The 14,474-nt window shown below is 43.2% G+C and overlaps 1 protein-coding gene across 1 annotated transcript in view; it reads left to right on the top strand.

Annotated features, from left to right (window-relative positions):
- CDH23 (cadherin related 23) overlaps positions 1–14,474 on the top strand; it is a 1,135,250-nt gene that overhangs the window by 233,461 nt on the left and 887,315 nt on the right. The window contains exons 5-6 of the mRNA XM_056530710.1: positions 8,827–8,874; positions 11,422–11,514. Coding sequence (XP_056386685.1) covers positions 8,827–8,874; positions 11,422–11,514 — 141 coding nt within the window. The remainder of the gene's footprint in view (positions 1–8,826; positions 8,875–11,421; positions 11,515–14,474) is intronic.

The following is a 14,474-nucleotide window of genomic DNA, read 5'->3' as shown; positions in this document are numbered from 1 at the left end:
AGTTGGCAGTGGAATTTACAGTATGTGTCATAGATACTTAAAAGGGAGCTGTCATTGCTCAGGACATGTCTGTTTTTGGAAAAAATGTCTCCATGGAAAGACAGTGCTTTTGTTTCAGAAACGGTGTTATTCTACTGTAAATTAAATTTATGTGAAACAAATAGAACATAGAGAGGTGCTGTCTAATGCTGTTACCCAAGAGATGATGATCTCAGAGAAAGTAGAATATAGGTATGCTCACCTTTTGGTGTTGTACTCAACACCACAACACATGTAGTTAGATTTATTGGCTTTTGCTATGCAGGAGCAGTTAGCTGAATGCATGGGTATCAGCTCCAACAGGGAACCTGAAAAGAACGGGAGCTTGGGGGTGCTGGCGGGCATGTGGCATTAAGAAAATTGCGGACAACAATGTAAAATAAAAAAGGCAGTTTATTACAATATTTGACAACAAAAGGGTAAAATCCTTTCTTGAATAAATAAATAAGGGCAAAATTTTGTCTGAACCAAGGTCTGCTGTGCATAGGGATCCTGTCATAAAGCTCCCATATCATTTTTTTTTTCTTCATTGTTTTACATTTCCCATATTTTTTATGCAGAAATCAGTATGGTTTCCAAAACAAAAGCCAAGCAGTTTAACTGAATCATTTTTAGGATTTAGGAAAGTTGAGCTCTATTTATCTTCTGAAAAAACATTGTTGGTATTTTTGAAAAAAAACCTTATCTACGTGGACTAACATTCAAAATGCACTTCCAGTTCTGGAGCATGCATAATTTTATATTCTGTCGCTCAAGTTTAGAGCTTTAAAAAGTGAAAGACCACCTACTTTTCCCATATAAATGATTGACATTTTTAATTATACATTAAAAGTGATGTGATTTAAAGGACATGTACCATGAAAAAAAGTTTCTTTCATATGATGGACATGTCCTCATTAGCCAGATGTTTGTTCAGGGAAATTGACAGTAGTGACATTATGCTCCATTAGGAAATATGTAACTTTTTTTTTCTGTACTATTCATAAGTCTAAAGAATGAGAAGGAGCTAGGCTGAGTCTATTATGACAATAGAGAAGCCATTTGCTTTTAGTATATATGGTTTGCAGTTTAAAAATTGCACTAACACCTTTTCAAATTTCAAATAATCACTTTCTGTTATGAGAACCCCTCTGTGTTCAGTGCATGGTCAGAGGTGGGTATAACTAAAATCTACCACCTCCTGTTTACTGAAGGCATTAAACCCTTCCCTGTTTTACATAAAAAGTTTGGCTTACCCTAATGAGAAGCACCTCACCTCATTCCTTGTCTGCTTCATATTCAGACAGTGAGAATATGGAGAGCAGCAAAAGACCTTAGCAGCAGGCACTCAGGTGTCCAGCAAAGGTGTCACAGAGGAGTCACAAAGATGAAGTATTCAGCAACTTTATTGATGTACAAACAATAACGCGTTTCAGGGTTAGGCTACCCCTTTTTCCGATTGGCATAGTACAATCTGAAGAAGGGGTAGCCTAACCACGAAACGTGTTATTGTTTGTACATCAATAAAGTTGCTGAATAATTCATCTTTATGACTCCTCAGTGACACCTTCACTGGGCACCTAAATGCCTGCTGCTAAGGTCTTTTGCTGCACTCCATACTCTCACTTATCCACAGGGCGCAGGCTGGCTGTCCCCTGAGACCTTCTGGTCTGCACAGGATCTTCATCTCTTCTTCATACCTCTGTACGGGGTGATATACGCATTATCTATGCGCTCAAGTTGAACATCCAAATTATAGAGCCTGCACTCCCCTCCCTGTAAGGGACACTCCCCTTCTCTGTTATTGGGGTAACGCACGAGGTGCTGTCCTCTGGACTTCTTTTTCTACTTCTATAGAGGTTTCATGTTCAGACATTCATACTGACTCTATGTAAACAACTTATTTTCTTGTGAACTCATTTTTCTTTTATATTGAGGCCTCACCCACTGTCTTTTACAGACCTGAAAATCAAATACTACCAAATGCGATTAAAACCCTGTCCAAACATCAACATTTTGATCTCTTGTTCTAGGATCCATTAAACCCTTATGTTAGAAACCAACCTAAAAGCTGTAACGCTGAGCGATCCGGGTCCCGCTGCTTCCCCGGAGCGCTCGCGGCGTTACTCTGCTTGCAGCGCTCCGGTCGGCGCTGCTGACCAAGAGCGCTGTTACCCTGTCACCAGAGGGGATGCGATCCACGGGACGGGACGTGCCCGCTCACGGATCGCATCCCATGTCTCTTCTCACCTGCTCCGTCCTTCCTCTGTCCCAGCCCAGCGCGCGCGGCCCCGCTTTCTAGGGCGTGCGCACGCCGGCTCTCTGAAATTTAAAGGGCCAGTGCACCACTAATTGTGCCTGGCCCAATCTAGTCCAATCACTGTTTTCCCTATAAAACATCACTTCCCCTTCCTGTCCCTGCTGGATCTTGTTGCCTAGTGCCTAGTGAAAGCGTTCCAGTGTGTCCTTGCCTGTGTTTCCAGAATCTCTGCTGTTTCCCCTGATTACGAACCTTGCCGCCTGCCCTGACCTTCCTGCTACGTCTGACCTTGCCTTGCCTTGTCCTTTTGTACCGTGCCATCTCAGCCACCAGAGAGGTTGAGTCGCTACCGGGTGGAACGACCTGGGGCTTACCTGCCGCAGCAAGTCCATACCGCTTTGCGGCGGGCGCTGGTGAATACCAGTAATCCCTTAGTCTCCGTTCCCCTGGTACGGCCCACGCCATCATCTCTCTGGTACAGAGGATCCACTTCCAGTGTCCTCACCCTCCGCCAACCCGGATCCTGACAGTAGATCCGGCCATGGATTCCGCTGAGGTGCCGCTACCTAGCCTTGGAGACCTTACCTCCGTTGTGGCCCAACAGTCTCAACAGGTAGTCCAACAAGGACATCAGTTGTCACAACTGACTGCAATGGTTCAGCAACTTCTGCCTCCACAGCCATCTTCTCCGCCAGTTCCTCAACTGCAAGCTGCTGCTTCCAGCACCAGAGTCCGTCTTTCTCTTCCGGATAAGTTTGATGGGGACTCTAAGTTGTGCCGTGGCTTCCTGACCCAATGTTCTCTGCACTTGGAGCTGTTGGCTGACCAATTTCCCACGGAACGGTCAAAGGTGGCATTCGTGGTCAGCTTATTCTCTGGAAAGGTGTTGTTTTGGGCCACTCCGCTTTGGGACCACAACGATCCTGCCACCGCTTCAGTCCAGACCTTCTTCTCAGAAATATGCTCTGTCTTTGAGGAACCAGCTCGGGTTTCTTCAGCCGAGACAGCCTTGTTGAATCTTGTTCAAGGAAACTCTACAGTGGACGATTATGCCATTCAGTTCCGGACTCTTGCCCCAGAATTAGCCTGGAACAATGAGGCTCTCTGCGCGACCTTAAAGAAAGGACATCCAGCCACATCAAAGATGTTCTGGCCGCACGAGAGATACCCTCAACCCTGTCTGAACTAATCCATTTGGCCACCCGCATTGATATGTGTTTTTCAGAAAGGCGACAGGAGCTACGCCAAGAAAAGGATCTCGTTCACACCAGGTGGTTTCCCCGCCCTACACCTCTCTTCCAGCATCCGCTGCAACCTGTGACTGTGCCTTCCGCCGAGGAGGCTATGCAAGTGGATCTACTAGGCTTGCCTTGGCTCCAGCTCCACTGTCCTACTCTCGACTGGTCTTCTGGGGACATTAGAAGTTGGGGTCCTACCTGTCACCAGCGATGCTTTAAGACCTTACCCATCTGTCAAGTAACCGTCGCTTCTTCTCTGTCAGGCCTGCCTAAGGCCTACCAGGACTTTTCCGATGTTTTTTGTAAAAAGCAAGCAGAGGTCTTACCACCACACAGACCCTTTGACTGCCCTATTGACTTGCTTCCTGGTACTTCTCCACCGCGTGGAAGGATTTATCCTCTCTCTGCCCCAGAGACCCAAGCCATGTCCGAGTATGTTCAAGAAAATAAAAAAAAAGGATTTATCAGAAAATCTTCGTCTCCTGCTGGAGCAGGGTTCTTCTTCGTTGCTAAGAAAGATGGAACCCTACGCCCATGCATCGATTACCGCGGTTTAAATAAAATTACCGTTAAGAACCATTATCCACTCCCCCTTATTTCTGAACTGTTTGACCGTCTGCGAGGAGCAAAAATTTTTACCAAACTCGATCTAAGAGGGGCTTATAATCTTATCCGTATACGTGAAGGAGATGAGTGGAAAACTGCATTCAACACCCGTAACGGACATTTTGAGTATCTTGTCATGCCTTTTGGCCTTTGCAATGCCCCAGCAGTTTTCCAGGACTTTGTCAATGAAATTTTTCGTGACATGCTATATACCTGAGTAGTAGTCTACCTGGATGACATTCTTATTTTTTCTTCTAACCCTGAGGAACATCGCCTCCATGTCCGTCAGGTGTTACAGCGCCTACGCAAAAATCACCTGTATGCTAAGATTGGAAAGTGTCTCTTTGAACGCAGTAGTCTACCTTTCTTGTGTTACATTGTGTCCAGCCAAGGCCTTCAAATGGATCCTGACAAACTCTCTGCGGTTCTGGATTGGCCACGCCCCTCTGGATTGCGAGCTATCCAACACTTCCTCGGGTTCGCTAACTACTATCGTCAATTTATTCCCCACTTCTCCACCATCGTTGCACCTATTGTAGCATTGACCAAAAAAGACGCAAACCTGAGGTCCTGGCCATCGATGGCGGAGGAGGCCTTTAATCTGCTCAAGGCTGCCTTCGCTTCTGCACCTGTTCTGTCCAGGCCTGACCCCTCGAAGCCTTTTATCCTCGAAATAGATGCTTCTTCTGTTGGTGCCGGTGCCGTTTTAACTCAAAAGACCACTACTGGGAAAAATTGCACGTGTGGCTTTTTCTCCAAGACCTTCTCTTCTGCAGAAAAAAATTATTCGATTGGAGATCGTGAGCTTTTAGCTATTAAATTGGCACTCGAGGAGTGGAGACATCTTTTAGAGGGGTCCCTGCATTCCATCATCATTTACACGGACCATAAAAATTTATCGTATCTCCAGACTGCCCAGCGATTAAATCCTCGCCAAGCTAGATGGACATTGTTTTTTGCCCGCTTCAATTTTGAAATTCATTTTCGTCCAGCCGACAAGAACGTTAGATCGTTCCACCGATGTTTCCGAATCTGAAGCCCCTCCACAGCACATCATACCTCCTAAGTGTCTCATCTCCTCCTCCTCCTACCACTCTTGTGCAAGTTCCTCCGGGGAAGACTTTTGTACCTCCACGCCTTCGACTCAAGATTCTTAAATGGGGTGATTCTTCTCTTTTGGCCGGACATGCTGGTGTCAAGAAGTCGGAGCAGTTGATTTCCAGACACTATTGGTGGCCCTCCTTGCAGAAGGATGTGACTAATTTTGTTCGGGCTTGTACTACCTGTGCCCATGACAAGACTCCTCGCCAGAAGCTGGCAGGTCTCCTCCTTCCTTTACCTGTACCTGAACAGCCATGGTCCCATATTGCTATGGACTTCATCACCGATCTGCCACCATACCCCAATAATACAGTCATCTGGGTGGTCGTTGATCGTTTTTCTAAAATGGCTCATTTTGTTCCTCTGCCGGGTCTTCCTTCTGCGCCTCAATTGGCGAAACAATTTTTTCTTCATATTTTTCGCTTCCACTGGCTTCCCACGCACATCGTCTCAGACAGAGGCGTCCAGTTTGTTTCTAAATTTTGGAGGGCACTCTGCAGTCAATTAAAAATCAAACTACATTTTTCTTCTGCTTACCACCCTCAATCCAACGGTCAAGTGGAAAGAGTAAATCAGATACTTGGTGACTACCTGCGACATTTTGTCTCCTCTCGCCAAGACGATTGGGTGGAACTCTTGCCCTGGGCTGAATTTTCGTACAATTTTAAAAACTCTGAGTCTTCTTCCAAATCCCCATTTTTTGTGGTGTACGGCCGTCACCCACTTCCCCCCCTCCCCATCCCCACTTCCTCTGGGGTTCCTGCCGTTGATGAATTGACGCAAGATTTTTCTTCCATTTGGCGTGAGACTCAAAAGTCGCTTCTACTGGCCTCATCTCGAATGAAGGCGCATGCTGATAAAAAGAGAAGGGTTCCTCCGGTATTTTCCCCTGGTGACAAGGTATGGCTTTCTGCTAAGTATATTCGATTCCATGTACCCAGTTACAAGTTGGGCCCCCGATTTTTAGGGCCTTTCAAAGTCAAAAAACAAATCAACCCTGTCTCTTACCAACTTCATCTGCCCTCTTCTCTCCGTATTCCTAACTCTTTCCATGTCTCTCTACTCAAACCTGTTGTTCTTAACCGCTATTCTCCCAAAGTCACTCTTCCCGCTCCTGTCTCTGGATCCTCTGATATCTTCTCTGTGAAAGAGATCCTCGCCTCCAAAGTTGTCCGAGGTAAAAGATTTTTTCTCGTTGATTGGGAGAATTGTGGCCCCGAAGAGAGGTCTTGGGAACCCGAGGTCAATATCCTTAACAAGGAACTCATTCGTAAATTTCTGGGTTCCAAAAAGAAGGGGAGACCCAAGGGGGGGGGGGTACTGTAACGCTGAGCGCTCCGGGTCCCGCTGCTTCCCCGGAGCGCTCGCGGCATTACTCTGCTTGCAGCGCTCTGGTCGGCGCTGCTGACCGAGAGCGCTGCTACCCTGTCACCGGAGGGGATGCGATCCGCGGGACGGGACTTGCCCGCTCACGGATCGCATCCCATGTCTCTTCTCACCTGCTACGTCCTTCCTCTGTCCCAGCCCGGCGCGCGCGGCTTCGCTCTCTGGGCGCGCGCGCCGTCTCTCTGAAATTTAAAGGGCCAGTGCACCACTAATTGGTGCCTGGCCCAATCTAGTCCAATCACTGTTTTCCCTATAAAACATCACTTCCCCTTCCTGTCCCTGCCGGATCTTTTTGCCTAGTGCCTAGTGAAAGCGTTCCAGTGTGTCCTTGCCTGTGTTTCCAGAATCTCTGCTGTTCTGACTACGAACCTTGCCGCCTGCCCTGACCTTCCTGCTACGTCTGACCTTGCCTTGCCTTGTCCTATTGTACTGCGCCATCTCAGCCACCAGAGAGGTTGAGTCGCTACCGGGTGGAACGACCTGGGGGTTACCTGCCGCAGCAAGTCCATCCCGCTTTGCGGCGGGCTCTGGTGAATACCAGTAACCCCTTAGACTCCGTTCCCCTGGTACGGCCCACGCCATCACCTCTCTGGTACAGAGGATCCACTTCCAGTGTCCTCACCCTCCGCCAACCCGGATCCTGACAAAAGTTCTAAACAGATAATATCTCATACCTGCTCATAAGTCCCAATCTTCCCTAAGATATTCTCCCAGCTGCTTGTGAGGTTGCCCAACTACTGTGGAAATTCTTTACTTCTTTTGGACATGCCAGATAGTTAGAAAATAATTGATTAGGACATATACCCTGAAATTTTTTCTAATTGGGTGCAATAACCCCCCCCCCCCCCCCAAACAAAAAAATAAAAAAAATTAAAAAAATACATTGTCAGGAACTTCTCAACAAACGCATTTCAGGCATTCCTAAATTCTCAGAAATACTTATCTCCACCGAATTTCTGTGAAACAGCTAGAGAAATAGTCTAACATAGGTGAAGATCACTGGGGGTATTTAACATTGGTTTTTACCTTGTTTTTGTGGTGGTGATTTGTCGCATGATTTGTCTTAGCTGCTGTTTAGAGACTGTTTATTGAGACTTTTGCTTTAGAAGCTTGTTCTAAAATTGTGTAGCTATGCCATAGTCTGGTTAACTTTTTGCAGTGTTCATTAATTTGTCATGTGCCACTTTTCACCAATCTACACCAGCCCAGTCCAGGCTTACAAAAGTGGCTTTAGACAGCATTTGTAAAAAGTTGCACATTTTGGTGCATGAGGTTTAAAAGTTGCAGAAAATGTTGAAGCGGAAAATCCATATAAGTACTGAAGGGTCATTTAATTTTTTTAATTTTTTTTTATAATAACACCATATTTATCACATGCTGTGCAACCATTTCATAAATTTGGTGCACTTACACATTACCACTGCAGAAAATTAAAGGTGTAGAAAAAATCATTCACCTACTCCACACCTGATGCTTACTTACTGGTCTATTCTATGTTTTACAAAAGTTGGATGTGTGTCTAAGCTATATAATGTACCTGTAAAACATAGCAATGAATATGTTTATGAAACTTAAAATATGCATAAAAAGTATTGTAAAAAGAAAAGGCACAATTTTTTTTTTACAAGTAAAGGCATGAAACATAGATATAAGGGGGGGGGGGGGGGAGGATTCATCAAGACCTGTGCTGAGAAAAAGTTGACCAGTTGCCCATAGCAACCAATCAGCTTGCTTCTTTAATTTTTCAGAGGTACTTTCAAAAATGAAAAAAGCTATTTGATTGGTTGCTATGGGCAACTGGTTGACTTTTCCTCTGCACAGGTTTTGATGAATCTCCACCAAGGTCACTAAAATCAGTGAAAATCCTGTTTTGCACTAGATCTTTGTCTTGCTAAACGTGAAATAAAAGGGATCCATGGGTCTGTAACAGTTCTAAATATCCATCATATCTCATTTTATTCCAGCATGATTAGTTTGATGCAATTCATTCTCTATGATTAAGAACACACTTCAGATGGTAATTGTGTGGCTAAAATTGATATGCGAACAATGCAGTATATTGGAGCCCCATCCGTAATTGTGCTCCCGGTTCCTCCTTTGCCCCTCTCCCAGTGGTATTTTGCATGTAATTATGCTTTTAGCTAAAATCCAAAGCACTGGTGTTAGAAGATAAACACTATTTCTAATCATATTATTTTGTCTTACTTTTCATTTCAGACTAAATCGGAATTCACAGTTGAATTTTCTGTCAGTGACAGCCAGGGGGTATGTATGACTTTTTCATTTCATGGCATAAAAATCTATGAATGGTAAAATAGTACAAGATAACCAGAGATGGAAGGGGTTGAGAACACTGATTTATAACATCCTGGGTTGCCAGCAGGAACCATGCTGAACAGACATTTGACCAATTAAGTATAAGGTTGTACAATGTTTAATATTAATACTAATGTAGGTGTTCTTACTCTTGACATACATGGATGTAGTGAAAATGACATCGATTTGTTAAGAGAAATTGTGGCCAATTTGTGTGTCATCTTGGTAATGTTAGTTGTTTTAACTGTTCTAAGATGTCAAATTTGAAGAAAACCTTGAATATAGTTAAAAGGGAGTTGTCATGAAGACAACTCCTTTCTTACACCCTCATAAGGCATAAGAAAGTGATTTCTAGCTCAGGACCTTTTCCTGAAAATCTAAATGAAGACGCGCTTACAAAGGGTGGCTCATGCTCTGCCCCAGCCTGCCCATGTATACATTTCCCCCACAGTGGCCCTTCAGCAGATTCTTGGGTGTTTCTGAAGCCAGTCTAGTAGTGATGAACGTATCACTGCATCTGAAAATGGAGTCTCGAGCTACAAAACGCGTGGTGCCTATTTATGCATTTTTTTCTCATATTTCAATATGAAGCTTAGAATATCAATTAATTTGATATTCAAGATGATTTATCAAGGAATGTTAGAACAAAGCCCCTGAGCCTCTTTTGCTTCTTTTTCTGGCATTGCAACATATTGCTGGACTCCCCTAACTTAAGGCATATGGACAAGACTATCAGCAATCAAACTAGCATAGAGAACCTTTTTTGGATCCCTTTATGAAGCATGGTAACACTTATTTTATGATGTATAGTGGCGGAAAAAAGTATTTACGGTAGTCAGCTACCAATTGTGCAAGTTCTCCCACTTAAAAATATGAGAGAGGCCTGTAATTTCCATCATAGGTATACCTGAAATATGAGAGACATAATGAGAACACAAATCCATAAAATCTTTGCGAATAATGGTGGAAAATAAGTATTTGGTCACCTACAAACAAGCAAAATTTCTGTCTCTCACAGACCTAAGAGTCTCCTCTATCCTCCACTCATTACCTGTATCAATGGCACCTGTTTAAACTTGTTATCAGTATAAAAGACACCTGTCCACAACCTCAAACAGTCACACTCCCAACTCCACTATGGCCAAGAACAAAGAGCTGTTGTAGGACATCAGAAACAAAATTGAGACCTGCACCAGGCGTGGAAGACTGAATTTGCAATAGGCAAGCAGCTTGGTGTGAAGAAGTCAACTGTGGGAGCAATTATTAGAAAATGGAAGACATACAAGACAACTGATAATCTCCCTCGATCTGGGGCTCCACGTAAGATCTCACCCCGTGGTGTCAAAATGAACACGAGAACGGTGAGCAAAACTCACAGAACCACACGGGGGGACTTAGTGAATGACCTGCAGAGAGCTGGGACCAAAGTAACAAAGGCTACCATCAGTAACACACTACGCTACCAGGGACTCAAATAATGCATGCCAGATGTGTCCCTCTGCTTAAGCCAGTACATGTCCAGGCCGGTCTGAAGTTTTCTAGAGAGCATTTGGATGATCCAGAAGAGGATTGGGAAAATGTGATATGGTCAGATTAAACCAAAGTAGAACTTTTTGGTAAAACTCAACTCGTCGTGTTTGGAGGAGAAAGAATGCTGGGTGGCATTCAAAGAACCCCCATACCTACTTTGAAGCATGGGGGTGGAAACATCCTGCTTTGGGGCTGTTTTTCAGCAAAGGAACCAGTAGGACTCATCTGTGTAAAGGAAAAAATGAATGGGGCTATGTATCGTGAGATTGTTAATGAAAACCTCCTTCCATCAGCAAGGGCATTGAAGATGAAATGTGGCTGGGTCTTTCAGCATGACAATGATCCCAAACACACCGCCCCCGGCCAACGAAGGAGTGCCTTCGTAAGAAGCATTTCAAGGTCCTGCAGTGGCCTAGCAAGTCTCCAGATCTCAACCCCATAGAGAACCTTTGGAGGGAGTTGAAAGTCCATGTTGCTCAGCAACAGCCCCAAGACATCACTGCTCTAGAGGAGATCTCCATGGAGGAATGGGCCAAAATAACAGCAACAGTGTGTGAAAACCTTGTGAAGACTTACAGAAAACATTTGACCTCTGTCATTTCCAACAAAGGGTACATAACAAAGTATTGAGATGTACTTTTGTTATTGACCAAATGTTTATCTTCCACCATCATTTGCAAATAAATTCTTTAAAAATCAGACAATGTGATTTTATGGATTTATTTTCTCATTATGTCTCTCATAGTTGAGGTATGCCTCTCTCATCTTTTTAAGTGGGAGATCTTGCACAATTAGTGGCTGACTAAATAAGTTTTCCCCACTGTATGGCTCTATCTTTTACCTAGCCTTTTTGGTGAATGATTAGAATGACAGGTTATTGCAAGTTTACTGTATATTAAATGATAAGACATGAAAAACTGATCATGAACACATAAACAAATTGACTTGTTTTTGGTCATTTTTCAGGTTATCAAAAATAAAGTAAATATCCAGGTTGGGGATGTCAATGACAATGCACCTATATTCCATGGTCAGCCGTATACAGTGCGTATTGCTGAGGTATGTGTTGTTGACATTCATTGTGTAGGTTTCCTTATGCTTCCAAATCTGTTCTAACCTATTAAAGTTTGTACTCCACGAGACCTCTAAATTGCCTATGGTATCTGGGACCAAGGCATTAACTTGATATCCTGAAGTGTTACTGCCATTTCAATAAACTTTTGACATGTTGTCCAGTTGTGTTGAAAGTTTAGACCACACAACTTCTGAGACCTGCTGCAATCCCAAGTTATAACCCTGTGAAGTGCATGGCACCGCCGGGCACTCTGGTCGCCATTTTCACTCAGGTCTAATTTGAATGACAGCTAGAGAGTGGGATTGGCACTGCCACATACTTTACCTAGATTTGGGGAATTTGAGGTTGTCAACACTATGTTCCTCAATACATTTGGTATCATGTTTTCCAATCTGAAGTACACTATCCTGCTCAAAATATGGAATACTGTTTCCAAGAAGGAGTGACATTTTTTGCAACAACGTTCAGGTACGTGATCAAACTAACATCCACATACTGTAAATCCCAATTACCCCAAGTTTCCCAACAAACATTACCCAGGACATCATACTGCCTCTGTTGTCTTACCTTCTTCCTATTCCTGGTGCCATCTTTTTCTCAATGAACGAGACACATGCACCCAATTATCCATATGATATAAAATACAGCATGATTATTCAGAACTGGCCACCTATTACTTCATTAGTCAAGTCCTGATGTTCATGTGCTAATTGTAAGCACCTTGGGTGGAGGTTAACATGAAAAAAAACACAAAAGCAAAGTTTATCATTACCTCCACCAGCTCAAATTGGCAAAGTTGAGCAAAGTGGAAGTTTGTGCAAGATTTCTTTGCACAAAGACGAGGCAGTTTATACATAAAATGGAAATTCAGAAGTGTGAATGGGAGTGTGGAATCCCATAGAAGTCTATGGGCTTTAATTTGAGGCGGAATTCTGCAAGCTGAAATTCTGCCGTGCGAATAGACACTTACCTTCCCCTGCACATACTGTTTTGATTGTACCAAACTCTTTGGGTAGAGTTTCACACTGGAACACTGTGTGGCAGCTTAGTCTTACACAGGACATGATAGAGAATTTCTTACACTTATTGTCCTATAGAAGGTGTGGGGATAGATTGAACGTTTGAATTCAAAATATCTGTTAACATCTACAGATATAAAGTTCATTTTGGTGTCAAGTTCCTTAACTGTGAGTCTAAAATATTACAATATATCCATTTACATAGGTTTTCTTTTTATCTGAAAGGGAAGTAAATGTGCGCCATGCATGAATCCCACAATAAAAGTGGCTGCTATGGGATAATTTTGAAACAGTAGCTTCACTTTAAATTCGATTAGAAATAACTGGCATAGGGCAGCTGTACAGATCTCATGATTGACCCAGCATGCCAGGCTTTAATCACTTAGCTGTTTGTGCCAGTTTAATTGCAGCCATTTCGGGTTTGTTAAGCAGGGATCACACAAGTTTGTTTCCTAAACAGACTGTCACTCTCTGCTATATTCAAAGAACAAAAAGGACCCTAAGGAGGGTAAGGGGTCCTTAATTATAGAAACCACCAACTCCTGGGATGAAGCCCGGAGACACTAACACCCCTATATATGGTGCCCACCTTTAAAAATTAACTTTTATTAGTTATCAAATAAAACCTTATAAATGGTGAGTTAAAATAGTACTGTGATGGTGCTGTTAATCTGTTCAGGTTTATATCAGGGTATCTCCCTGTTATTTTGAGACACATGGTGTTGCAGGCACCTTTTTATGGCACCATCCCAGTGTGCAATTAATAAATTATTACTTTGCCACCTTCAACATGTTTTGCCGTAAAAACGGTGTTGTCAAGAGGCTGAAAATTGGCAAATGGCATTGGTGTGTGCTATCTTGCTGCATGATGCTCTGCTTGTGGGACATCTCATTATCCTTCAGTAAATACATTTCTCACCATGAGCTTACATGATAGGAATATTATCTTTAGGAATCATTTACTGGAATGGATTCAGAATTCTCCTGCTACATTCTACAATTTAAATACATCAACTGAATGGTTTTGGTATATAAAAGATGACTGTCCAGTTATTTAAATGGTTCTTCGCCCTAACAGCATTCCTTGTTTGTAAAAGGGGAGGACAAATAATTCTCTTCTGCTATTTTCTTTTTCTGTATTGTTGTCATTCACTTTAAATGGTTTTGTTGCATTTGCGAGACTGCTTAATAGACATTGGGGTTTATTTACTAACGTGATCCTGACTCTTTTTTGTTGGGTTTTGCGCCCAAATTGTGTTGCACGTTCCTTATGACACAATTTGTGACCCAAAAAACCAAAACCCTCCATTTTACATGAAAACACCCCAAAAGGGGGCGTGGTCATTGGATAGCGTGGGCGTGGTCCCGACAAAATGGGCGTGGTCCCGACAGTTTTAAAAAATCCCAACATATTTACTATGGTTTCCACAGAAAATGTGGTGGATTTGAGCTGAGGAAAACCCGACAGATCAGAACAGTTGTAAAAAAAAGCAAAACGTAGGGAAGAGTGCAAAATGTAGGGAAACCTTAGTAAATACTTTGGGAAATTACCGTCGGAATTCAAAACCCACAAAGAAACCTACACTCCACTCTTAGTAAATAAACCCCAATGTGTATAATGACTTAAAAAATGTATATATTGTGTTGTTTCCTGTTTTATTTACAGTTACTGCAAAAGGGTGGGCCGCAGCAATGCTGCAGAATCAGTTGTGGGAATAGCCCTAGTATAGGCCAGTAAATATGTATGGTAGCCCCCTGTTCCAAATCATTATAGGAGGAGGGGCCCAGCTAGGTGTTAGGCTCCAATAAGGAGACAGACTTGACACAGGAGGGCTTAGGCTGTTAGCTTGTATGCCTGATCTTGTGCATGAGAGTGCTGAAGGGACCTATGTCACCTGTGCTGAAGAGACAATCCTTCACTGGAA

This window comes from Hyla sarda, chromosome 7 (genome assembly GCF_029499605.1).
Source record: "Hyla sarda isolate aHylSar1 chromosome 7, aHylSar1.hap1, whole genome shotgun sequence".
NCBI classification, from domain to species: domain Eukaryota; kingdom Metazoa; phylum Chordata; class Amphibia; order Anura; family Hylidae; genus Hyla; species Hyla sarda.
This window is presented reverse-complemented; position numbering and strand designations above follow the sequence as displayed.